This window comes from Ranitomeya variabilis, chromosome 2 (genome assembly GCF_051348905.1).
Source record: "Ranitomeya variabilis isolate aRanVar5 chromosome 2, aRanVar5.hap1, whole genome shotgun sequence".
Taxonomy (NCBI): domain Eukaryota; kingdom Metazoa; phylum Chordata; class Amphibia; order Anura; family Dendrobatidae; genus Ranitomeya; species Ranitomeya variabilis.
Window position 1 is genome coordinate 433,082,763 of NC_135233.1, and position 24,142 is coordinate 433,106,904.

The following is a 24,142-nucleotide window of genomic DNA, read 5'->3' on the forward strand; positions in this document are numbered from 1 at the left end:
TCACATCCAGCCTTTTATTCTTTATTACAAATTTTGCACTGGCGCCATCCTAGCCACAGGCGGCGTTTACGCAAATTAATCTAATGGTGGGCTTCAGTAAAATGGCACGGGTGGTACTTCGTAATCTATGCATGCATAGCCACTGGTGCCATTTTCCTTAAGACTTCCAAGAGCTCAAAATGTGCAGCTAGGGGGGCACAAAAAGTTAAATTAAGAAAAATAAAAAAGGCATCAAGATAGAGCGGAAGGGACAGAACAAAGCTGAAGACCCTACCCACAGTCCTAACCCGATGCACAAAGGGATGAATCCAAGGACTTCAAACACGGATTAAAGAAAATCTACAGATCTGCTTTCTTCAACTGAGGTATCATTGTAATCAGTAGGACAGCACCAATATGGCTGTCTGTACTTTACTAGTGTGTAACATACCAGTGTGCTGCACTACTGACAAGCTGGGATACATGACACATGTAGGGCCACACATTAGGTATCAGTGATGACGGATGCCTCTACACATCTACTACTCCACGGAAGACGAATGTTGCACCTCAGAAACTTGCACCTCTCCCAACTCTGGTCCGTGAACAGATGAATGCGCCTCTCTCGCCATTGACTTCTATGGGAGTTAGATATTAGCCGAGAACACTAGATACATGCATCACCTTTCCTCTATTGATCTTATGTGTGGTTTATGTGACAACCCCTTTAAGGACTAGACCGAAAAGGATGACCCCGATCTTGTATTTCCCGTTGATACGGGGTAAGAACTCTGCAGCCGCATGTTACTTTTTGTAAGGTTATAATCGTATAAAAAAAAATATTTACAGGAAATGTAACATCGCTTATTGCGCGGCGACTGCGTTACAACGTTACGGACATTCCTCCTGGCATTAACTACTTGTTGGCCACAGCAGACAGCTGGTCCCTTATCCGACCCAGTCCGTCCAACATGGTGTCCAAGGTTTCTTTGCTGAGCTCCATGTTCAGGGAGGATGTTGCTGGTTCCAGTCCGCACAGTCCTGGGTCCTCCTGGATCTGGGGAAATAAAATCACACAGATACCATGTTGGCCACCATTCTCCTAGGTCCGGGTTTCTATCCACAGGGGCGATATTACTAGGTACTAGATTTGTGAGATCAGTGGATCGATCCCTTGAGTGGTCTAGTCAGCAGATTAACCCCTTAGAGGTCAAGGTCAATATTGCCCAGGACATTTAATTGGTCACCTTATCAGAATAATGAACTCCTATATAGCCCCGGCACAGGACAATACAGCAGCTAAAATCTCACACTCGCCTTCATCTTCAGCAGACAGGTGGGTACCGCCATCCTTGTGACGGAGTCTGACGAAGTCTTGATGTCCACCCTCCAGTCCATATCGACCAGACGTGGCAATGAGACTAAAGGGGAAAAGCAGCTGTCAGTGATAATACAAGTGATGTGACATGGAAGGGATCTTCCACGTGAAAAGCCACTGAAATGGATCGAAGGAGATCAGGATCCTGCAGTAGCCGCACATTTCTTCCACAGTGGCCACAGGTAGTATTACAGTGGCCACCGATAAAGGCTGCTCAATAGGCATGGTCGCACAGAACGCCTGGACGTGTAGCTTCTCTCCTTTCTGGTTAAAGTGACGGGATACATTTTATGATTGCTTGGTTTTAGGGGATGGTTGGGTTTTACCCGCTTATAAGAGGAGACTAGTAGCAACTGCAGCATCTAATCAGTTAGGGACCCTGTTAATCTGATAATTTCAGTGTGGTGATGGGTTTGCAATGAGAGCCAGGGAACGTAACAATGGCCCACCCAAAGCTGACATCTTAAGTGTTTGGAAGAGGCCTAATAGGTGCAACTCTGACAGGCGACAATATCTAGATGGACAGCCGGGCGCACTGACTGCTCGTGTTATCTAGATGGACAGCCGGGCGCACTGACTGCTCGTGTTACCAAGATGGACAGCCGGGCGCACTGACTGCTCGTGTTACCAAGATGGACAGCCGGGCGCACTGACTGCTCGTGTTATCTAGATGGATAGCTGGGCGCACTGACTGCTCGTGTTACCAAGATGGACAGCCGGGGGCACTGACTGCTCGTGTTACCAAGATGGACAGCCGGGGGCACTGACTGCTCGTGTTACCAAGATGGACAGCCGGGCGCACTGACTGCTCGTGTTATCTAGATGGACAGCCGGGCGCACTGACTGCTCGTGTTACCAAGATGGACAGCCGGGCGCACTGACTGCTCGTGTTATCTAGATGGATAGCTGGGCGCACTGACTGCTCGTGTTACCAAGATGGACAGCCGGGCGCACTGACTGCTCGTGTTACCAAGATGGACAGCCGGGCGCACTGACTGCTCATGTTACCAAGATGGACAGCCGGGTGCACTGACTGCTCTTGTTATCTAGATGGACAGCCGGGGGCACTGACTGCTCGTGTTACCAAGATGGACAGCCGGGGGCACTGACTGCTCGTGTTACCAAGATGGACAGCCGGGCGCACTGACTGCTCGTGTTACCAAGATGGACAGCCGGGCGCACTGACTGCTCGTGTTACCAAGATGGACAGCCGGGCGCACTGACTGCTCGTGTTACCAAGATGGACAGCCGGGCGCACTGACTGCTCGTGTTACCAAGATGGACAGCCGGGGGCACTGACTGCTCGTGTTACCAAGATGGACAGCCGGGGGCACTGACTGCTCGTGTTATCTACATGGACAGCTGGGGGCACTGACTGCTCGTGTTATCTAGATGGACAGCCGGGCGCACTGACTGCTCGTGTTATCTACATGGACAGCTGGGGGCACTGACTGCTCGTGTTATCTAGATGGACAGCCGGGCGCACTGACTGCTCGTGTTACCAAGATGGACAGCCGGGCGCACTGACTGCTCGTGTTACCAAGATGGACAGCCGGGGGCACTGACTGCTCGTGTTATCTACATGGACAGCTGGGGGCACTGACTGCTCGTGTTATCTAGATGGACAGCCGGGTGCACGGACTACTCGTGTTATCTAGATGGACAGCCGGGCGCACTGACTACTTGTGTTATCTACATGGACAGCTGGGTGTACTTACTGCTCGTGTTCTGGACATCATTTCTCCACGCAGATCTAGAGGAAGAACAGTATAATGGATGAGCAGGCGGCTTGTGCACCCCATGTAGAACCTAGCTTCACACTTATGATCAGAAATGTCATCACACAGAGATGTCGGCCGTATTTATGGACTCAATCAAGACTCAAAAAGGGAAAAAAAAAAAAGAAAAGGAAGGAAAAAAAAAAGGGGAGGAGGAATATTTTAATGCAGTCTCTGACTTTGCATGAAGCAGTCTCCGCTTTCTCCAATGGAGTCATTAATCCGAAGAGTTTCTTTAATATTTCCCACGGCGCCCTCTACAAGAAGTAAATCAATCCCATGCATTATGTCGATGCTCGGATATATTCCTCCATGTTTTCCGATAGGAGGAAAGATCTAGGACTGCGGCAAATGTTTGAAACCTTTTAGTACATTTATGGCCCAATTCATTATTGCATTTGTGCCTCTTTTTGTGTAGTGGAGTTTATGTCTGTCTGAAATTTTGCAACTTTTTTTTTTTTACATTAAAAAGTATTAAAAAAAAAAAAAAAAAAAAAAAGAAAATAAAGAGCATTTTTGATATTGCTCAAAATTTATGAACCACTTGCGTCATACTGAAAAATTTGGCACGAAAAACTTTAATAGATTAAAAAAAAAAAAAAAAAAAATGTTCTTTTAACACAAACCTGAATGACTTGCGCCTTTTGTATTTCAATTTCTCATAACTACATAACTACAAGATATCTGCTTGCTGACAGTGAACAGGATATGGCCAACCCTCAGATAACACTAAATGAAGGTCAATGGACACAGGTGGCTGAATTGAAGGAATTGTTTCATTTACAGTGACTGAAAAATGAGAAGCTGAAGCTTTAACTCCTGGCATTTTCATGAAGGAATGGAAGAACTTGAGTTTTGCTTGTCCCAAAGAGGAGATGGCATTGCTGCTTCAATGAAACAGAGAGAGGCAGTGCTATTAGAAAATAAAATTCTTCTGGCAGCTGTTTATGTGGACCCGAGTCATCCTATACTGCTGGATGATCAACAGTTACTAAAGGAAAAGAAGCGCCGACTGAGGGAGCAGTTAGGATGAGTGGGCTACAGGACGAGCAAGAGCAAGAGGACCCCGGTCCTGTCAGTGCTGCCATTCCTTCATCCTCATCAGATGAGGAGTTTCATTTTGAAAAGTATTTGGACGACATGAAGGGAAAGCGTTGATCCAGGGAAAAGGATTCCACTCCCATAGAAAACAGATTGAAACATTTTTCTGAAATATCGTCACTTGCTCTCAAAGAAGTAGAAGAGTTCAACTGTTCATCAAAACTGACTGTGCACGAGGCAATTCCTTCATACCTAAATATTGTGAAATGTTCCCGTGTGGTCGCCGCTTTGCCACCAGCACAAGTTAGTGTAGAGGTCGTTCTCTCACCTTACAATAATTAGGTCAGATGTGAGGTCATCTATGAAAGAGGATCTGATGGAGAAGACACTATGTCTCATAGACTGCACAAATGTTATTCAGTACGTTTTTGTTAAAAACTTTTTTCCCCCACTTACTGCATAGTGTATTGTGTATTTACAATATATTAAAGTTTTTTGTGTTCTAAAGTTGTATTCCAACAAATATAGTTTATGTTCTATACAAATAAACTGATTATTGTAATATAATGGTGATTAAAAGCCTGATGTTACCATTTTACCACAGTAAATGTATCACTTAAACATGAGCCATGTACGAGGGAGTCAGAAATTGAGGTGGTGGAGGTTTGGCTTTCCGACTCAGCTGGTCTGATTGTATCAAACCAGATATGATGTATTAAAGGGATTGTCCATGACTTTAACATTGATGGCCTAGCCTTAGAATAGGGCGTCAATGTCTGATCGGTGGGAGCGCAATACCCATCACTCGCGCCAATCAACTGCTCCAAGTGTTGGCGGTGGCCGAATCCGCTCAGCTCTGTCGACTTAATGTCCCCTATTCACTTCAGACATTGACGACCTATTCTAAGGATAGGCCATCGATGTTAAAGTCGTGGACAACCCCTTTAACATATCACACCTGCTCTGATACAATGTAGCAAAATATTATTCGGTTTCTATCACGTGGATGTAGGAGAGAGTCTACACCAGACCCAGGAGACCCCGGACTCACATGTTCTCTAGGATTATTTTTGTCAGGAGATTCTTCAGGTTCTGGTGGAAGTCATCTGGGAACACGGAGGATATCTGCTCCGCCGAGGTCAGGCCTCTGTACACCAGGTGCCGGGTGAGCGAGTGCACCGCCTGTATCACCTAATACACACAGAGGGAAAAGGACCGCTTTACTACACAGAACAGACCAGTAAAGGCTGCATTATTCTGTCACATGACTCTGCATGGGAGCTGCATACACTTTTATTTATTTTTTTATAAAAGGTCCTTTGAAAAGTTGATCCCGCCCCCCAAGATGCTGTAGAACAACCGGAAACAATAAGAAAATAATTTAAGTGTTTGTCTGAAGTCGGAAAGGAGCTTTTCTTCATGTTATCACCCCTGCCACCAATCGTGGGGTATGATAGACCACCGCTTATACTGATATTTCTATCTCGGCCTTTTCTGCACATCATCACCCCTGAAATGTGCACAGCGACCACCTGACCGCCTACTGTGTGAGGGAACACGAGGGTCGGCCATGATTAACTGCGCCCGAGAAATCCGACAGCCGCTTATCTCCGCGCTGCACGCGCCTGGCCAATCCAATACAGTGTTTTACAGGATCGATAATATATTTTTTCTTATTATCTCTTTGTGGCCCCATGTGAGCACCCACCTGAGAGGCCTCCTCCGCAGTCACCGACAGGCTGGACGACACGCTGCCCACCAGCTGGACGGAGCCGACCGCCGAACGGGGGAAGGAGTCTCTGCAAAGTTTCTGCACCACATCCTTTGAGGAGGCCTGAAATAGGGGAAACGAAGAGGCGAGGGTCAGGGTGGAGGACACGGAGGCGTGGTTCAGGGGGGAGGACACGGAGGCGAGGGTTGGGGGGAGGGAGGACATGGAGGCGAGTGTCAGGGGGTAGATGAAAAGGCGAGGGTCAGGGTGGAGGACTCGGAGGCGAGGGAGGAGGACATGGAGGCGTGGGGCAGTGGAAAGGTAAGGGAGAAGACATGGAGGCGAGGGTCAGGGGGGAGGGAGGACACAGGTGAGTGTCAGGGGGTAGATGAAGAGGCGAGGGTGAGGGAGGAGGACATGGAGGCGAGGGTCAGAGGGGAGGACACGGAGGCAAGGGTGGACACGGAGGCGAGGGTCAGGGAGGAGGACATGGAGGCGAGGTTCAGGGGTGGAAGGACACGGTAGCGAGGAGGACACAGAGGCGAGGATCAGGGAGGAGGACATGGAGGCGAGGTTCGGGGGTGGAAGGACACGGTAGCGAGGAGGACACAGAGGCGAGGATCAGGGAGGAGGACATGGAGGCGAGGTTCGGGGGTGGAAGGACACGGTAGCGAGGAGGACACAGAGGCGAGGATCAGGGAGGAGGACATGGAGGCGAGGTTCGGGGGTGGAAGGACACGGTAGCGAGGAGGACACAGAGGCGAGGATCAGGGAGGAGGACATGGAGGCGAGGTTCGGGGGTGGAAGGACACGGTAGCGAGGACACGGAGAAGAGGGTCAGTGTGGGAGGACATGATGTGTGAGGACGCAGTACAGGGGGCAACTGTAACAAACCCTCAGCTGTGAGAAGTTCTGTACACATTTGCAGCCTGTAATGATAGAAATACCAGCTCTCCCCACATGCTGGTACTTGTAGTCCCCATGTAACACACAGGCTCTCCCCACATGCTGGTACTTGTAGTCCCCATGTAACACACAGGCTCTCCCCACATGGTGGTACTTGTAGTCCCCATGTAACACACAAGCTCTCAATACACGCTGGTACTTGTAGTCCCTATATTACACACAGGCCGTATTCGCTTGCTATACACCGGAACTCCTATACTATGAGCAGAGCACAGACGCCCGGGAGTCTCTCACCTTTAACAAGAGCTGCAGGCTAGAAAACACACCGTCCGGCAGCCCAGCCATTACTCCAGTCATGTGACTCTGATCACGTGTCTCTGACGAGCCGCATCCGGGCCGCACAGCATTCTGGGGCGTGTAGTTTTCTCATTCGGCACGGCAGACACGTCTGCGCAGAAGCGCAGCTGCAGTCCAGGTCTAGTTTGCATCATCCAATCACATCACTGCTTGACTTATACCTACTTATAACCTGAGATGTCATTGGTGAAGTTTTATTTGCTGCCTCAGTAAACTCCTCCCTTATTTGTTTATAACAACCAATCAGCTTCGAGAACCGACATCAGTGCTGGGAGGCTGGTTGCTATGGTTACGTGTCTCCCTTTTCCCCCGTGTAGTTTCCCCCCATGGCTCTGTGCGTTCCTCTTCTTCTCAGAGCCATTGTTGCCTGTCACCATTCACTTTACATTATAATAACTTTTTTTGGAGGGGGATGTGTGAGGGCTTGTGTTTGCGGAGCGAGCAGGGGCCCTTCTGAAGGCCCTAGCTGCCCTGTCAACACATCAGGACCCCAAAGTGCTTCGTAGGAGGTCCGATGTCCACTGGAATATTACACCAGTGGCATTTATAGAGACCCTACGTTTCTGCTCTTCTTTGTTCCCCCTGCTCCTCTGAGTAATCTGCTTTTTATTTTTTTCTTAATTTGCCATACGGTTCCAGAGATATGGGCCTTTTCGTTCAGTATCATTCTCAGCGTCTTTTCAAGGGGGCGTGGCTTACAGGCTCCTCTGGGGTGTATTTTTAATCTGTTTTGCATAATTAGCCACACCCCTTACAGATTATTTACATTTGCACTAAACAAAAAGGCCCGTATTTCTGGAACCATATGATGCATTAAAAAAAAAAAGGAATATTCAGGGGATCAGCGGGAATAAGATATGAGCAAGTCCCGCCACTTATTATGACCGGGGAATTGGTCATTATTAGACGGGTTCTTATACATTCTTATACATACGTACCACCATTCCAAATACTATCGATGGGATTGCTGGAGACCACTGAATGCAGTACTCGGCTGCCACTGGCACAATAAGTGTAGTGGTTGCACACCTACATGGAATCGAGGGCATTTCAAAGCCCCCATTCTGAGGTCGAGGCAACCCGTTACCCGAAAGTCATAGAACAAGTCTCTAATTTGCCAGGAGTGTCCTTATTTTTCAGGAACAGACCTCAGAATTTTGCATTGTCCCAGTTAGGTTTTTCCTGGCGATCCAGAAAAATATACCATTAATCTTGCCTAAAGCTCATGTCAGCAGAGTACGCAGGGGCAGAGCCACTGTCAGCAGAGTACAGAGGGGCAGTGCCACTGTCAGCAGAGTACAGAGGGGCAGAGCCACTGTCAGCAGAGTACAGAGGGGCAGAGCCACTGTCAGCAGAGTACAGAGGGATAGATACAACCAAAGCCAATATATGGATAAAAGTAAGATACAACACCAGACAGGAATTATATTTGAAAAAACGCCTTTATTAAATATAGTGGCAAATTAATATATATTAAAATTTTACATAAAACGTGCGCACAAGGACGATGAAAAAAATAATAAAATATCTAAAGAGACATATATATATAAATGAAAATCACGGCTGTCCCCAGCAATATACACATAAACCAGGGGTGTGGCTCTCTACCTATGTATATTAAAATCTCAAAAACGATCGTGTGTATATATATCAAAAACTGCACAGACAAAGTGCAACATGCCAATTGATATAAAATTACAATATAATTATATATGGATACAACACCAATTTATCACACACTGTGAAGTGCTAAAGTGCAATTGTGCAAAATATTTTCCATGTGTATTATATTAAATAAACAAGCAAAAAGGTGATTAATCTGGTCTGATAATCAATGCAGTGAAAAAGAAAAAAACACAACAAGTGATGACACGTTGCAGCAGAGACTACACGGTGAAAGTGGTGCACAGAAGACTATCTGTAATGGACACAACCATTTGCTGCCGCCTCTCCATTAAATCAAAGCGGAGAAAAATCCGCAAATAATAAAGAGAGCCATGGCAGCCAAACTATGATTTAAGCTCTTATATACTGAGGGGGAGCACACAATACCTGAATAACCAGATCAGCGGGGTCAGCTATGTCCTCATGCGAACGCGCCCCAACGCGCGTTTCGGATATTAGTCCTTCGTCAGGGGGAACTAATATCCGAAACGCGCGTTGGGGCGCGTTCGCATGAGGACATAGCTGACCCCGCTGATCTGGTTATTCAGGTATTGTGTGCTCCCCCTCAGTATATAAGAGCTTAAATCATAGTTTGGCTGCCATGGCTCTCTTTATTATTTGCGGATTTTTCTCCGCTTTGATTTAATGGAGAGGCGGCAGCAAATGGTTGTGTCCATTACAGATAGTCTTCTGTGCACCACTTTCACCGTGTAGTCTCTGCTGCAACGTGTCATCACTTGTTGTGTTTTTTTCTTTTTCACTGCATTGATTATCAGACCAGATTAATCACCTTTTTGCTTGTTTATTTAATATAATACACATGGAAAATATTTTGCACAATTGCACTTTAGCACTTCACAGTGTGTGATAAATTGGTGTTGTATCCATATATAATTATATTGTAATTTTATATCAATTGGCATGTTGCACTTTGTCTGTGCAGTTTTTGATATATATACACACGATCGTTTTTGAGATTTTAATATACATAGGTAGAGAGCCACACCCCTGGTTTATGTGTATATTGCTGGGGACAGCCGTGATTTTCATTTATATATATATGTCTCTTTAGATATTTTATTATTTTTTTCATCGTCCTTGTGCGCACGTTTTATGTAAAATTTTAATATATATTAATTTGCCACTATATTTAATAAAGGCGTTTTTTCAAATATAATTCCTGTCTGGTGTTGTATCTTACTTTTATCCATATATTGGCTTTGGTTGTATCTATCCCTGGTTAGGTGGGTCTTCCACTACCCCTTCCACAGTGCACTAGTTACTTTCACAGAAATTATTTACATAGAGTATTGCCTATATTGGCTCACGTATATATATATATATGTATAAATAGTACTATTGTACACTGTGGATTTGTCTAAGAGTACAGAGGGGCAGAGCCACTGTCAGCAGAGTACAGAGGGGCAGAGCCACTGTCAGCAGAGTACAGAGGGGCAGAGCCACTGTCAGCAGAGTACAGAGGGGGGAGGACCACTGTCAGCAGAGTACGGAGGGGCAGAGCCACTGTCAGCAGAGTACGGAGGGGCAGAGCCACTGTCAGCAGAGTACAGAGGGGGGAGGACCACTGTCAGCAGAGTACGGAGGGGCAGAGCCACTGTCAGCAGAGTACGGAGGGGCAGAGCCACTGTCAGCAGAGTACAGAGGGGCAGGACCACTGTCAGCAGAGTACAGAGGGGCAGGACCACTGTCAGCAGAGTACGGAGGGGCAGAGCCACTGTCAGCAGAGCACAGAGGGGCAGAGCCACTGTCAGCAGAGTACAGAGGGGCAGAGCCACTGTCAGCAGAGTACAGAGGGGCAGAGTCACTGTCAGCAGAGTACATAGGGTCAGAGCCACTGTCAGCAGAGTACAGAGGGGCAGGACCACTGTCAGCAGAGTACAGAGGGGCAGGACCACTGTCAGCAGAGTACGGAGGGGCAGAGCCACTGTCAGCAGAGTACAGAGAGGCAGGACCACTGTCAGCAGAGTACAGAGGGGCAGGACCACTGTCAGCAGAGTACAGAGGGGCAGGACCACTGTCAGCAGAGTACGGAGGGGCAAAGCCACTGTCAGCAGAGGACGGAGGGGCAGGACCACTGTCAGCAGAGTACAGAGGGGCAGAGCCACTGTCAGCAGAGTACAGAGGGGCAGGACAACTGTCAGCAGAGTACAGAGGGGCAGAGCCACTGTCAGCAGAGTACAGAGGGGCAGGACCACTGTCAGCAGGGTACAGAGGGGCAGGACCACTGTCAGCAGAGTACGGAGGGGCAGGACCACTGTCAGCAGAGTACAGAAGGACAGGACCACTGTCAGCAGAGTACAGATGGGCAGAGCCACTGTCAGCAGAAAACAGAGGGGCAGGACCACTGTCAGCAGGGTACAGAGGGGCAGGACCACTGTCAGTTGAGTATGGAGGGGCAGGACCACTGTCGGCAGAGTACAGAGAGGCAGAGCCACTGTCAGCAGAGTACAGAGTGGCAGAGCCACTGTCAACAGAGTACAGAGGAGCAGAGCCACTGTCAGCAGAGTACAGACGGGCAGAGCCACTGTCAGCAGAGTACAGAGGGGCAGGACCACTGTCAGCAGAGCACGGAGGGGCAGAGCCACTGTCAGCAGAGTACGGAGGGGCAGAACTAGTGTCAGCAGAGTACAGAGGGGCAGGACCACTGTCAGCAGAGCATAGAGGAGCAGAGCCACTGTTAGCAGAGTACAGAGAGGCAGAGCCACTGTCAGCAGAGTACAGAGAGGCAGAGCCACTGTCAGCAGAGTACAGAGAGGCAGAGCCACTGTCAGCAGAGTACGGAGGGGCAGAGCTACTGTCAGCAGAGTACGGAGGGGCAGGACCACTGTCAGCTGTGTACGCAGAGGCAGAGCCACTGTCAGCAGAGTGCGGAGGGGCAAAGCCACTGTCAGCAGAGTAGAGAGGGGCAGAGCCACTGTCAGCAGAGTACGGAGTGGCAGAGCCACTGTCAGCAGAGTACAGAGGGGCAGAGCCACTGTCAGCAGAGTAAGCAGGGGCAGAGCCACTGTCAGCAGGGTACGCAGGGGCAGAGCCACTGTCAGCAGAGTACAGAGGGGCAGAGCCACTGTCAGCCGAGTAAGCAGGGGCAGAGCCACTGTCAGCAGAGTACAGAGAGGCAGAGCCACTGTCAGCAGAGTGCAGAAGGGCAAGACCACTGTCAGCAGAGTGCAGAGGGGCAGGACCACTGTCGGCAGAGTGCTGAGGGGCAGGACCACTGTCGGCAGAGTACGGAGGGGCAGGACCACTGTCAGCAGCGTATAGAGGGGCAGGACGAGTGTCAGCAGAGTACAGAGGGGCAGAGCCACTGCCAGCAGAGTACGGAGGGGCAGAGCCACTGTCAGCAGAGTGTGGAGGGGCAGGACCACTGGCAGCAGAGTACAGAGGGGCAGGACCACTGTCAGTAGAGTGCGGAGGGGTAGAGCCACTGTCAGCAGAGTACGGAGGGGCAGGACCAATGTCAGCAGAGTACAGAGGGGCAGGACCACTGTCAGCAGAGTATAGAGGGACAGGACCAGTGTCAGCAGAGTACAGAGGGGCAGAGCCACTGTCAGCAGAGTACGGAGGGGCAGGGCCACTGTCAGCAGAGTACGGAGGGGCAGGACCACTGTCAGCAGAGTATAGAGAGGCAGAGCCACTGTCAGCAGAGTACGGAGGGGCAGAGTGTCATGGTTCCCAATGGCAGGGGAACGTCAGGACACATAAATAACGAACGAGCTCTTGGGTGATGGAATCTCGAGCTGACCGTGAGCTAAACCTACCACATAACTAATAGTGGCCGGGGGGCGTGCCTACGTTTTATCCCTAGACGTCTCTCGCCAGCCGGAGAACTAACTTACCCTAGTAGAGGAAAAAACAGACCTGGCTTACCTCTAGGGAAATTCCCCCAAAAAGGAGACAGAAACCCCCCACATATATTGACGGTGAGTTCAGAGGAAAAGACATACGCAGTATGAAGGTAGGTTCAGCAAAGCGAGGTCCGCTTACTAGATAGTAGAAAGATACAAAAGGGAACTGCACGGTCAGCTGAAAACCCTTTTAAAATACCATCCTGAAATTACTTTAAAACTCATGTGTCAACTCATGACACCGGAGTGGTAATTTCAGCCCACAAGAGCTTCCAGCTACATTAAATGACTTAACTGTAAACTGGAACAAAAATGCAAACAAACTTAGGACTAAGAGTCCAACTTAGCTGATCAGTAGTCTAGGAGCAGGAACATGCAACAGAAAGGCTCTGGTTACATTGATGGCCGGCAAGGCAATGACTGAAGAGCAGGAATAAATAGCAACTCCCCACTACTGATGAAAACAGGTGAACTGAGAAAGAAAACACACCCGAGTCACCAGTACCGCAAGCCACCACCAGAAGGAGCCCAAAAGCAGATTCACAACAGCACCCCCCCCTCAAGGAGGGGGCACCGAACCCTCACAAGAACCACCAGGGCGATCCGGATGAGCCCTATGAAAGGCACAAACCAAATCAGAGGCGTGAACATCAGAAGCAGTTACCCAAGAATTATCTTCTTGACCATAACCCTTCCACTTAACCAGATATTGTAGTCTCCGTCTGGAAATACGGGAGTCCAAGATTTTCTCCACAACATACTCCAATTCACCCTCAACCAGCACAGGAGCAGGAGGCTCGGTAGAAGGAACAACCGGCACCTCATACCTCCGCAACAACGACCGATGGAAGACATTATGGATAGCGAAAGATGCCGGAAGGTCTAAACGAAAGGATACAGGGTTAAGAATCTCCAAAATCCTATAAGGACCGATGAACCGAGGCTTAAACTTAGGAGAAGAAACCCTCATAGGGACAAAACGGGAAGACAACCACACCAAGTCCCCAACACGAAGACGAGGACCAACACGACGACGGCGGTTGGCAAAATGCTGAGTCTTCTCCTGGGACAACTTCAAATTGTCCACCACCTGTCCCCAAATCCGATGCAACCTATCCACCATAGTATCCACTCCAGGACAATCCGAAGACTCCACCTGACCGGAAGAAAAACGAGGATGAAACCCCGAATTGCAAAAGAAAGGAGAAACCAAAGTGGCAGAACTAGCCCGATTATTGAGGGCAAACTCTGCCAACGGCAAAAAGGCAACCCAGTCATCCTGATCCGCAGACACAAAACACCTCAAATAAGTCTCCAAGGTCTGATTAGTTCGCTCCGTCTGGCCATTAGTCTGAGGATGGAACGCAGACGAAAAAGACAAATCAATGCCCATCCTAGCACAGAACGCCCGCCAAAATCTAGACACGAACTGGGTCCCCCTGTCAGAAACGATATTTTCCGGAATACCATGCAAGCGAACCACATTTTGAAAAAACAGAGGAACCAATTCGGATGAGGAAGGCAACTTAGGCAAAGGCACCAAATGAACCATCTTTGAAAAACGGTCACACACCACCCAGATGACAGACATTTTCTGAGAAGCAGGGAGATCAGAAATAAAATCCATAGAGATGTGAGTCCAAGGCCTCTTCGGAATAGGCAAAGATAACAACAATCCGCTAGCCCGAGAACAACAAGGCTTGGCCCGAGCACAAACATCACAAGACTGCACAAAAACTCGTACGTCTCGAGACAGGGAAGGCCACCAGAAGGACCTAGCCACCAAATCCCTAGTACCAAAGATTCCAGGATGACCTGCCAACGCAGAAGAATGAACCTCCGAGATGACTCTACTGGTCCAATCATCAGGAACAAACAGTCTACCAGGCGGGCAACGATCAGGTCTATCCGCCTGAAACTCCTGCAAAGCCCGTCGCAGATCTGGGGAAACAGCAGATAATATCACCCCATCCTTAAGGATACCTGTAGGTTCAGAATCACCAGGGGAATCAGGCTCAAAACTCCTAGAAAGGGCATCTGCCTTCACATTTTTAGAACCTGGTAGGTATGAGACCACAAAATTAAACCGAGAGAAAAACAACGACCAGCGCGCCTGTCTAGGATTCAGGCGCTTGGCAGACTCAAGATAAATCAGATTCTTGTGATCGGTCAATACCACCACCTGATGTCTAGCCCCCTCAAGCCAATGACGCCACTCCTCAAAAGCCCACTTCATAGCCAAAAGCTCCCGATTACCAATATCATAGTTTCGCTCGGCGGGCGAAAATTTTCGAGAAAAGAACGCACAAGGTCTCATCACGGAGCAGTCGGAACTTTTCTGCGACAAAACCGCCCCAGCTCCGATCTCGGAAGCGTCAACCTCAACCTGAAAAGGAAGAGCAACATCAGGCTGACGCAACACAGGGGCAGAAGAAAAGCGGCGCTTAAGCTCCCGAAAGGCCTCCACAGCAGCAGGGGACCAATCAGCAACATCAGCACCCTTTTTGGTCAAATCAGTCAAAGGTTTAGCAACATCCGAAAAACCAGTTATAAATCGACGATAAAAATTAGCAAAGACCAAGAATTTCTGAAGGCTCTTAAGAGAAGTAGGTTGCGTCCAATCACAAATAGCCCGAACCTTGACAGGATCCATCTCAATGGAAGAAGGGGAAAAAATGTACCCCAAAAAAGAAATCTTTTGAACCCCAAAAATACACTTAGAACCCTTCACACACAAGGAATTAGCCCGCAAAACCTGAAAAACCCTCCTGACTTGTTGGACATGAGAGTCCCAGTCATCCGAAAAAATCAAAATATCATCCAGATACACAATCATAAATTTATCCAAATATTCACGGAAAATGTTATGCATAAAGGACTGAAAGACTGAAGGGGCATTTGAAAGACCAAAAGGCATTACTAAATACTCAAAATGGCCCTCGGGCGTATTAAATGCGGTTTTCCACTCATCCCCCTGCTTAATTCGTACCAAATTATACGCACCGCGAAGATCAATCTTAGAGAACCACTTAGCCCCCTTTATTCGAGCAAACAAATCAGTCAGCAGTGGCAAAGGATACTGATATTTGACTGTAATTTTATTCAAGAGTCGATAATCAATACACGGCCTCAAAGAGCCATCTTTTTTAGACACAAAGAAAAAACCGGCTCCTAAGGGAGATGAAGAAGGACGAATATGTCCCTTTTCCAGAGACTCCTTAATATACTCTCGCATAGCAACATGTTCAGGTACGGATAAATTAAACAAACGACCCTTTGGAAATTTACTGCCTGGAATCAGATCTATGGTACAATCGCAATCTCTGTGAGGAGGGAGTGAACCAAGCTTAGGCTCCTCAAAAACATCACGATAATCAGACAAAAATGCCGGAATCTCAGAGGGAATAGATGATGAAATGGAAACCAAAGGTACGTCCCCATGAGCCCCCCGACATCCCCAGCTTAACACAGACATTGCTTTCCAGTCAAGGACTGGATTATGAGATTGTAACCATGGCAATCCAAGCACCAAAACATCATGTAGATTGTACAACACAAGGAAGCGAATCACCTCCTGATGGTCTGGAGTCATACGCATAGTCACTTGTGTCCAGTATTGTGGTTTATTACTAGCCAATGGCGTAGAATCAATACCCTTCAGAGGTATAGGGACTTCCAGAGGCTCTAGATTAAACCCACAGCGCCTGGCAAAGGACCAATTCATAAGACTCAAAGCGGCGCCAGAGTTGACATAGGCGTCCGCGGTAATTGACGATAATGAACAAATCAAGGTCACAGACAGAATAAACTTAGACTGTAAAGTGCCAATTGAAACAGACTTATCAACCTTCTTTGTGCGTCTAGAGCATGCTGATATAACATGAGTTGAATCACCACAATAGAAGCACAACCCATTTTTTCGCCTAAAATTCTGCCGTTCGCTTCTGGACAGAATTCTATCACATTGCATATTCTCTGGCGCCTTCTCAGAAGACACCGCCAAATGGTGCACAGGTTTACGCTCCCGCAAACGCCGATCAATCTGAATAGCCATTGTCATGGACTCATTCAGACCTGTAGGCGCAGGGAACCCCACCATAACATCCTTAATGGCATCAGAGAGACCCTCTCTGAAATTCGCCGCCAAAGCGCACTCATTCCACTGAGTAAGCACAGACCATTTACGAAATTTTTGGCAGTATATTTCAGCTTCATCTTGCCCTTGAGACAGGGCCATCAAGGCTTTTTCAGCCTGAATCTCTAAATTAGGTTCCTCATAAAGCAACCCCAAAGCCAGAAAAAACGCATCCACATTGAGCAACGCAGGATCCCCTGGTGCCAATGCAAAAGCCCAATCTTGAGGGTCACCTCGCAGCAAGGAAATTACCCTCTGTCAGCAGAGTACGGAGGGGCAGGACCACTGTCAGCAGAGTATGGAGGGGCAGGACCACTGTCGGCAGAGTACGGAGGGGCAGAGCCACTGTCAGCAGAGAGTGAAGGGGCAGGACCACTGTCAGCAGAGTACGGAGGGGCAGATCCACTGTCAGCAGAGTATAGAGGGGAAGGACCACTGTCAGCAGAGAATGGAGGGGCAGGACCACTGTCGGCAGAGTACGGAGGGGCAGGACCACTGTCAGCAGAGTATAGAGGGGCAGGACCAGTGTCAGCAGAGTACAGAGGGGCAGAGCCACTGTCAGCAGAGTACGGAGGGGCAGGACCACTGTCAGCAGAGTACGGAAGGGCAGGACCACTGTCAGCAGAGTATAGAGGTGCAGAGCCACTGTCAGCAGAGTACAGAGGGACAGGACCACTGTCAGCAGAGTACGGAGGGGCAGAGCCACTGTCAGTAGAGTACGGAGGGGCAGAGCCACTGTCAGCAGAGTATAGAGGGGCAGGACCAGTGTCAGCAGAGTACGGAGAGGCAGAGCCACTGTCAGCAGAGTATGGAGGGACAGAGCCATTGTCAGCAGAGTGCAGAGGGGCAGGACCACTGTCGGCAGAGTACGGAGGGGCAGGACCAGTGTCAGCAGAGTACGGAGGGGCAGAGCCACTGTCAACAGAGTATAGAGGGGCAGGACCAGTGTTAGCAGTGTACTGAGGGGCAGAGCCATTGTCAGCAGAGTACGGAAGGGCAGAGCCATTATCAGTAGAGTATGGAGGGGCAGAGCCATTGTCAGCAGAGTTCGGAGGGGCAAAGCCACTGTCGGCAGAGTACGGAGGGGCAGGACCACTGTCAGCAGAGTACGGAGAAGCAGAGCCACTGTCAGCAGAGTATGGAGGGGCAGAGCCACTGTCAGCAGAGTATAGAGGGGCAGGACCAGTGTCTGCAGTGTACTGAGGGGCAGATCCACTGTCGGCAGAGTACGGAGGGGCAGAACCAATGTCAGCAGAGTATAGAGGGTCAGGACCACTGTCAGCAGAGTACGGAGGGGCAGGACCACTGTCAGCAGAGTACGGAGGGGCAGGACCACTGTCGGCAGAGTACGGAGGGGCAGGACCACTGTCAGCAGAGTACGGAGGGGCAGAGCCACTGTCAGCAGAGTGTGAAGGGGCAGGACCACTGTCAGCAGAGTACGGCGGGGCAGATCCACTGTCAGCAGAGTATAGAGGGGCAGAACCAGTGTCAGCAGAGTACGGAGGGGCAGGACCACTGTCAGCAGAGTACGGAGGGGCAGGACCACTGTCAGCAGAGTACGGAGGGGCAGGACCAGTGTCAGCAGAGTACGGAGGGGCAGGACCAGTGTCAGCAGAGTATGGAGGGGCAGGACCACTGTTGGCAGAGTACGGAGGGGCAGGACCACTGTCAGCAGAGTATAGAGGGGCAGGACCAGTGTCAGCAGAGTACAGAAGGGCAGGACCACTGTCAGCAGAGTACGAAGGGGTAGGACCAGTGTCAGCAGAGTACGGAGGGGCAGGACCACTGTCAGCAGAGTACGGAGGGGTAGGACCAGTGTCAGCAGAGTACAGAGGGGCAGGACCAGTGTCAGCAGAGTACAGAAGGGCAGGACCACTGTCAGCAGAGTACGAAGGGGTAGGACCAGTGTCAGCAGAGTACGGAGGGGCAGGACCACTGTCAGCAGAGTACGGAGGGGTAGGACCAGTGTCAGCAGAGTACAGAGGGGCAGGACCACTGTCAGCAGAGTACGGAGGGGTAGGACCAGTGTCAGCAGAGTACGGAGGGGCAGGACCACTGTCAGCAAAGTATAGAGGGGCAGAGCTACTGTCAGCAGAGTACAGAGGGGCAGGACCAATGTCAGCAGAGTATAGAGGGAAAGGACCACTGTCAGCAGAGTACGGAGGGGCAGGACCACTGTCAGCAGAGAATAGAGGGGCAGGACCACTGTCAGCAGAGTACGGAGGGGCAGGTCCACTGTCAGCAGAGTATAGAGGGGCAGGACCACTGTCAGCAGAGTACGGAGGGGCAGGACCACTGTCGGCAGAGTACGGAGGGGCAGGACCACTATCAGCAGAGTACAGAGGGGCAGGACCACTGTCAGCAGGGTACAGAGGGGCAGGACCACTGTCAGCAGGGTACGGAGGGGTAGGACCAGTGTCAGCAGAGTAAGGAGGGGCAGGACCACTGTCAGCAAAGTATAGAGGGGCAGAGCTACTGTCAGCAGAGTACAGAGAGGTAGGACCAGTGTCAGCAGAGTATAGAGGGAAAGGACCACTGTCAACAGAGTACAGCGGGGCAGGACCACTGTCAGCAGAGTACGGAGGGGCAGGACCAGTGTCAGCAGAGTACGGAAGGGCAGGACCAGTGTCAGTGCAGCGCCCCCACTGTCACAGGGCCGAGGGGTACCCGGTACCGGGCCTCTGAGTCTCTGCTCTGGGGTTGTCACGGTGGCTAGGCCCGGTCCGTGACCCTACTGAGGGGCGCCCAAATAATAGGGTGTAGATGATGGTGGTAGTGCGGTGCAGGTTGCAGTAAATACCGAGGACACCAGGTTGCAGTCTCTTTACCTCTTTACTGAAGGCTTCAGGATCCTCAATCCGGAATATGGTTAACCGGGCTGCGCAAGCCTGGTCGGTCCGATGGCACATCCAGAGTTCCCTTTGCAGGTGGAAATCTGTGCCTACCTGCTAGCGCTTGTGTGTTGTAGTCCTTCCCTGCTGAGCACCACGGGATAGTCCTCACAACTGTTGTGTCTGTTTCTCGTGTTCCCTCACAACTCGATTCTGATGTTCTTCCACGTCCCCCAGATCTTATGGTTAGGACGCACCCGTATGACGGGGAGGCTCGGAGCTCTTCCGGGACTCTAGCGTCGCCCCACTCCTGTTTTTACCCCCCTGTGCCTTCCTAGGTCAATTGGGTGAGACAGCCCGCCTATAACTGACTGTCCTGCCGTAGGTTTGAAGTTTGGCTTGGAGCTCTATACTTCCTCGGCGTTCCGGCCACCGGTTATGCGCCTCAATAGGATGTTGCCTCGTCTTACAGCACGACTCCTACTGGTATTCCCCTTGTTGCGTTGATCTTGTTTCTCACTCAGCACAATAAACCTCGCTTCTTGTCCTTTCTTGGGGTACCGCCGCTATATCGTGCAGGCGCGGTCCCGTAACATTCTCTCTGGTTGCTAGGCCTCTGTCAGGATCCCACCCCTGACAGGGACCCTCTGAATCTTCCCCTACAACACCCTCTGCCACAAGGTGTTGCCTGGTTCCAACCCAGTCAGCTTTTCTCTCACTTCCTGCCTAACCCCCAGTTTTACCAGATTGTGAGGAGTGGCCTAATAAATAGAACCCTTAGCTCCCCCTGGAGGCCAGACTGTGAAATGTATTGGTGTCTGTGATACCTGGTCAGATGAACTCCTTCAGTGCCATCAGACGTACCATAGCCCCCCTTAGCGGCGGAGCTACAGTACTGCAACGACCAGGACTCTGGGGCGCTGCACTCCCCCCCGGTTAAATCCAGTACTCCTGGACTGGGAAGAAAACAACAATATATGTCAGCAAAAAGACATACAATTTTGAAATTGCAAGTACAAGTAAACTTTTTAACAGAGCTTCCCTTTATGGGAGGTGAGGAACTTGAACGTTACAAACATGGTTAAATATTTTAAATAACTTTTCTTACCCAACCGGGTATTCTACTAAGTGCAAAATCTTTGAACAATAATTTAACATTGCCTTTAAGGACGTACTCGCTGGATCCACTAAAGACCTTCTTATAAAACATTATAAGGCTAATCAACTTTTATGCATTCTCCTTCTTTACATTGACAGGACCGCCTGTCCTAACTGCTCCAGACCTACTGCCTTTCCTTTCTGTTACAGGACCGCCCCTTTCCGCCCGGGCCTACTGTCTTTCTACTACTATACACAGTATAGAACATATCATCCATCTTTCAGTTCGGATTACTGAGCCATCTCTGTATGGCTCTTAAGAGGACTCACCACTAACCCCTACGGGTTCACTTCCTGTCCCCATTTTCTAGCACATTATTAAACACTTTTTATTAAATAAAACATTAAACTTACTTCATTACTTTCTTACTGACATGTATGCAGGACGCTATGTCTACCCCTACGGGTCTGCTGCATCTTTCTTCTAACTTTCACCTTTACAGGACTTTATTTCAGAGCACATTACCAACATTTCTTACAGTCAACTAGTTAGTAACATTTAACTTCTTCTTTCAAGACATTATTGCCATTTAACCATCTTAAGGCAACACTGTTCATAAGTGCAATACGTGAACATTCCCTTTAATTGGAACCCAAGTCTCTATGAGGTAGTGCAACTTCTCAAGCTGCAAGTCTGTTTGCAGTAAGGACTCCGATGCTGGTTCCTAGACCAGTGTCTTCGCAAAGAGTCCTTTCCTTGTATAAAACCAGCAGAGATCACCTTTAAGAAGGTGCAAACTATTTACAACATCAGTTTTTGAATCATTCACCGTCCATGATTCGGCAGTCTCTTGATAACTGAGGCAACAAGTAGAAAACAAACAAAAGGCAATAGGGATCTCGGGTCAACAAAGGGATCCCTTTAAGAGTTAAGTTAACCCTGGACGGGTTTTAGCAGCAAAACAGTAGGAAAACAATGAACTATTTACAATCATTAAAGCATTCTTGCTTACTTAGTTTTCTTGCAGTGCAGGGGGTGGTCTCCTTCCAAGCCTCACCCGGCCAACGGGTCGCGTTTGTGCAGCAAGGGCCGGTCCTGGCTCCAGCAACGACAGGATCCCTCTGCGGGATGCCCTCCTTACTCATGGGCAAGCGCGACCCAGGGGCACACGGTGAGCCCGGACTTCCGGAGGTTCCACGGAGACAGGTTCCATCGCCTTCTCTGCAGGGGGCTCGTCCTCAGATGTCCCGGTATCGGCCTGGAGTGCGACACACCGCTGGACGCCCCGAGCTATCCAGCCGACCTCCCTCCTCCACCGGGTGTAGGTCACTGCGTCGCCAGGCTCCAGGTCAGAATCGTACCTTCCCCCGCAGGGCTCCACTTCCTCTCGATCAACACGGACCTATAGTGGCTCCCCAATCTCCTGGATAACTCCCCTTCCCTTCCGGGAGTTAAAGGACACCACAACACCCCAGTGTGACGGTGGAGTCTCCGCAACGCTTTTCAGGTCGACCTGGACCGCAGGTTGGGATCTGTTCCGCCAAGCCATCATCAAGCGTCGCAGGTGTTCCGCCTCCGGTAGGATCCTCAAGCCCTGTGCCTGTAGCTCACACTCCGCCGCGGTCGGGATGAAAGAAGCGGGGGACACCGGAGACAGGCGGACCTCCGTAGGTTGGCCCAGCCGAGCGATCACACGGGCGTCGGCCTCCAGGCGGTAGGCTATCTGCCGGGCCTCGGCTGCAGCCACACACTCCTCGGACGGCGGCCACGGGGGTCGGCCCATCGGTAGCTCCGCAAGGGTCAGTTCCCACAACGATGGCGTGTCCGGGGCTGTGTCGGGTTGTGCAGCCCCTCGCTGAGTCGGGTCATTCCCACGCGGTGCTCCCGGCGTCGCCATCTTCGCTTCCTCTCCAGTGTCCTTTTCCCGCGGTCTCTTTCATGGGTGGCCCCATCTCCATGGTCTCCATCCTCCAAAGAGAATAAGGAGGCGGACCTCGGCTGCTGACGGGCACGTCCTCAGGACGCAGAAATATTTAGACTGGGCGGCCATTGTCTTTCGCGCTCTCCAGCTTGTCTACGCCCACTCCACGCCCCTCTTCTTCTCCTGCGCTCTCCTTAGCGCTGTAATGGCGGCGGTTTTTGGCGGCAAATGGCACTGCACAGTCTTTGCAATAAGTCACAGTCCAAGTATAATAAATCACAGTTCCAAGGCACACATGACCTGATTCTTCAGCATTAAGTAGATCCTGTTCGTGACGCCAAGTTTGCAGCGTCCCCACTGTCGCAGGGCCAAGGGGTACCCGGTACCGGGCCTCTGAGTCTCTGCTCTGGGGTTGTCACGGTGGCTAGGCCCGGTCCGTGACCCTGCTGAGGGGCGCCCAAATAATAGGGTGTAGATGATGGTGGTAGTGCGGTGCAGGTTGCAGTAAATAACGAGGACACCAGGTTGCAGTCTCTTTACCTCTTTACTGAAGGCTTCAGGATCCTCAATCCGGAATACGGTTAACCGGGCTGCGCAAGCCTGGTCGGTCCGATGGCACATCCAGAGTTCCCTTTGCAGGTGGAAATCTGTGCCTACCTGCTAGCGCTTGTGTGTTGTAGTCCTTCCCTGCTGAGCACCACGGGATAGTCCTCACAACTGTTGTGTCTGTTTCTCGTGTTCCCTCACAACTCGATTCTGATGTTCTTCCACGTCCCCCAGATCTTATGGTTAGGACGCACCCATATGACGGGGAGGCTCGGAGCTCTTCCGGGACTCTAGCGTCGCCCCACTCCTGTTTTTACCCCCCTGTGTCTTCCTAGGTCAATTGGGTGAGACAGCCCGCCTATAACTGACTGTCCTGCCGTAGGGTTGAAGTTTGGCTTGGAGCTCTATACTTCCTCGGCGTTCCGGCCACCGGTTATGCGCCTCAATAGGATGTTGCCTCGTCTTACAGCACGACTCCTACTGGTATTCCCCTTGTTGCGTTGATCTTGTTTCTCACTCAGCACAATAAACCTCGCTTCTTGTCCTTTCTTGGGGTACCGCCGCTATATCGTGCAGGCGCGGTCCCGTAACATTCTCTCTGGTTGCTAGGCCTCTGTCAGGATCCCACCCCTGACAGGGACCCCTCTGAATCTTCCCCTACAACACCCTCTGCCACAAGGTGTTGCCTGGTTCCAACCCAGTCAGCTTTTCTCTCTCACTTCCTGCCTAACCCCCAGTTTTACCAGATTGTGAGGAGTGGCCTAATAAATAGAACCCTTAGCTCCCCCTGGAGGCCAGACTGTGAAATGTATTGGTGTCTGTGATACCTGGTCAGATGAACTCCTTCAGTGCCATCAGACGTACCATAGCCCCCCTTAGCGGCGGAGCTACAGTACTGCAACGACCAGGACTCTGGGGCGCTGCATCAG

At 50.2% G+C, this 24,142-nt stretch overlaps 1 protein-coding gene and 1 long non-coding RNA gene across 2 annotated transcripts in view; one reads left to right on the plus strand and one right to left on the minus strand.

The window, feature by feature from the left end:
* COMMD9 (COMM domain containing 9) lies at positions 1 to 7,267 on the minus strand. The gene is made up of 6 exons (XM_077287034.1): positions 7,088 to 7,267; positions 5,885 to 6,010; positions 5,228 to 5,367; positions 3,076 to 3,110; positions 1,297 to 1,400; positions 1 to 1,036 (listed from the first exon to the last, which is right to left on the minus strand). The coding sequence occupies exons 1-6, from the start codon at positions 7,148 to 7,150 to the stop codon at positions 896 to 898; spliced, it is 609 nt and encodes a 202-aa protein (XP_077143149.1). The 5' UTR covers positions 7,151 to 7,267; the 3' UTR covers positions 1 to 895.
* The window catches only part of LOC143806469 (uncharacterized), a 24,707-nt gene continuing 7,795 nt past the window's right edge, over positions 7,231 to 24,142 (plus strand). Inside the window, exon 1 of the long non-coding RNA XR_013221469.1 lies at positions 7,231 to 7,268. This is a non-coding gene — a long non-coding RNA (uncharacterized LOC143806469). The remainder of the gene's footprint in view (positions 7,269 to 24,142) is intronic.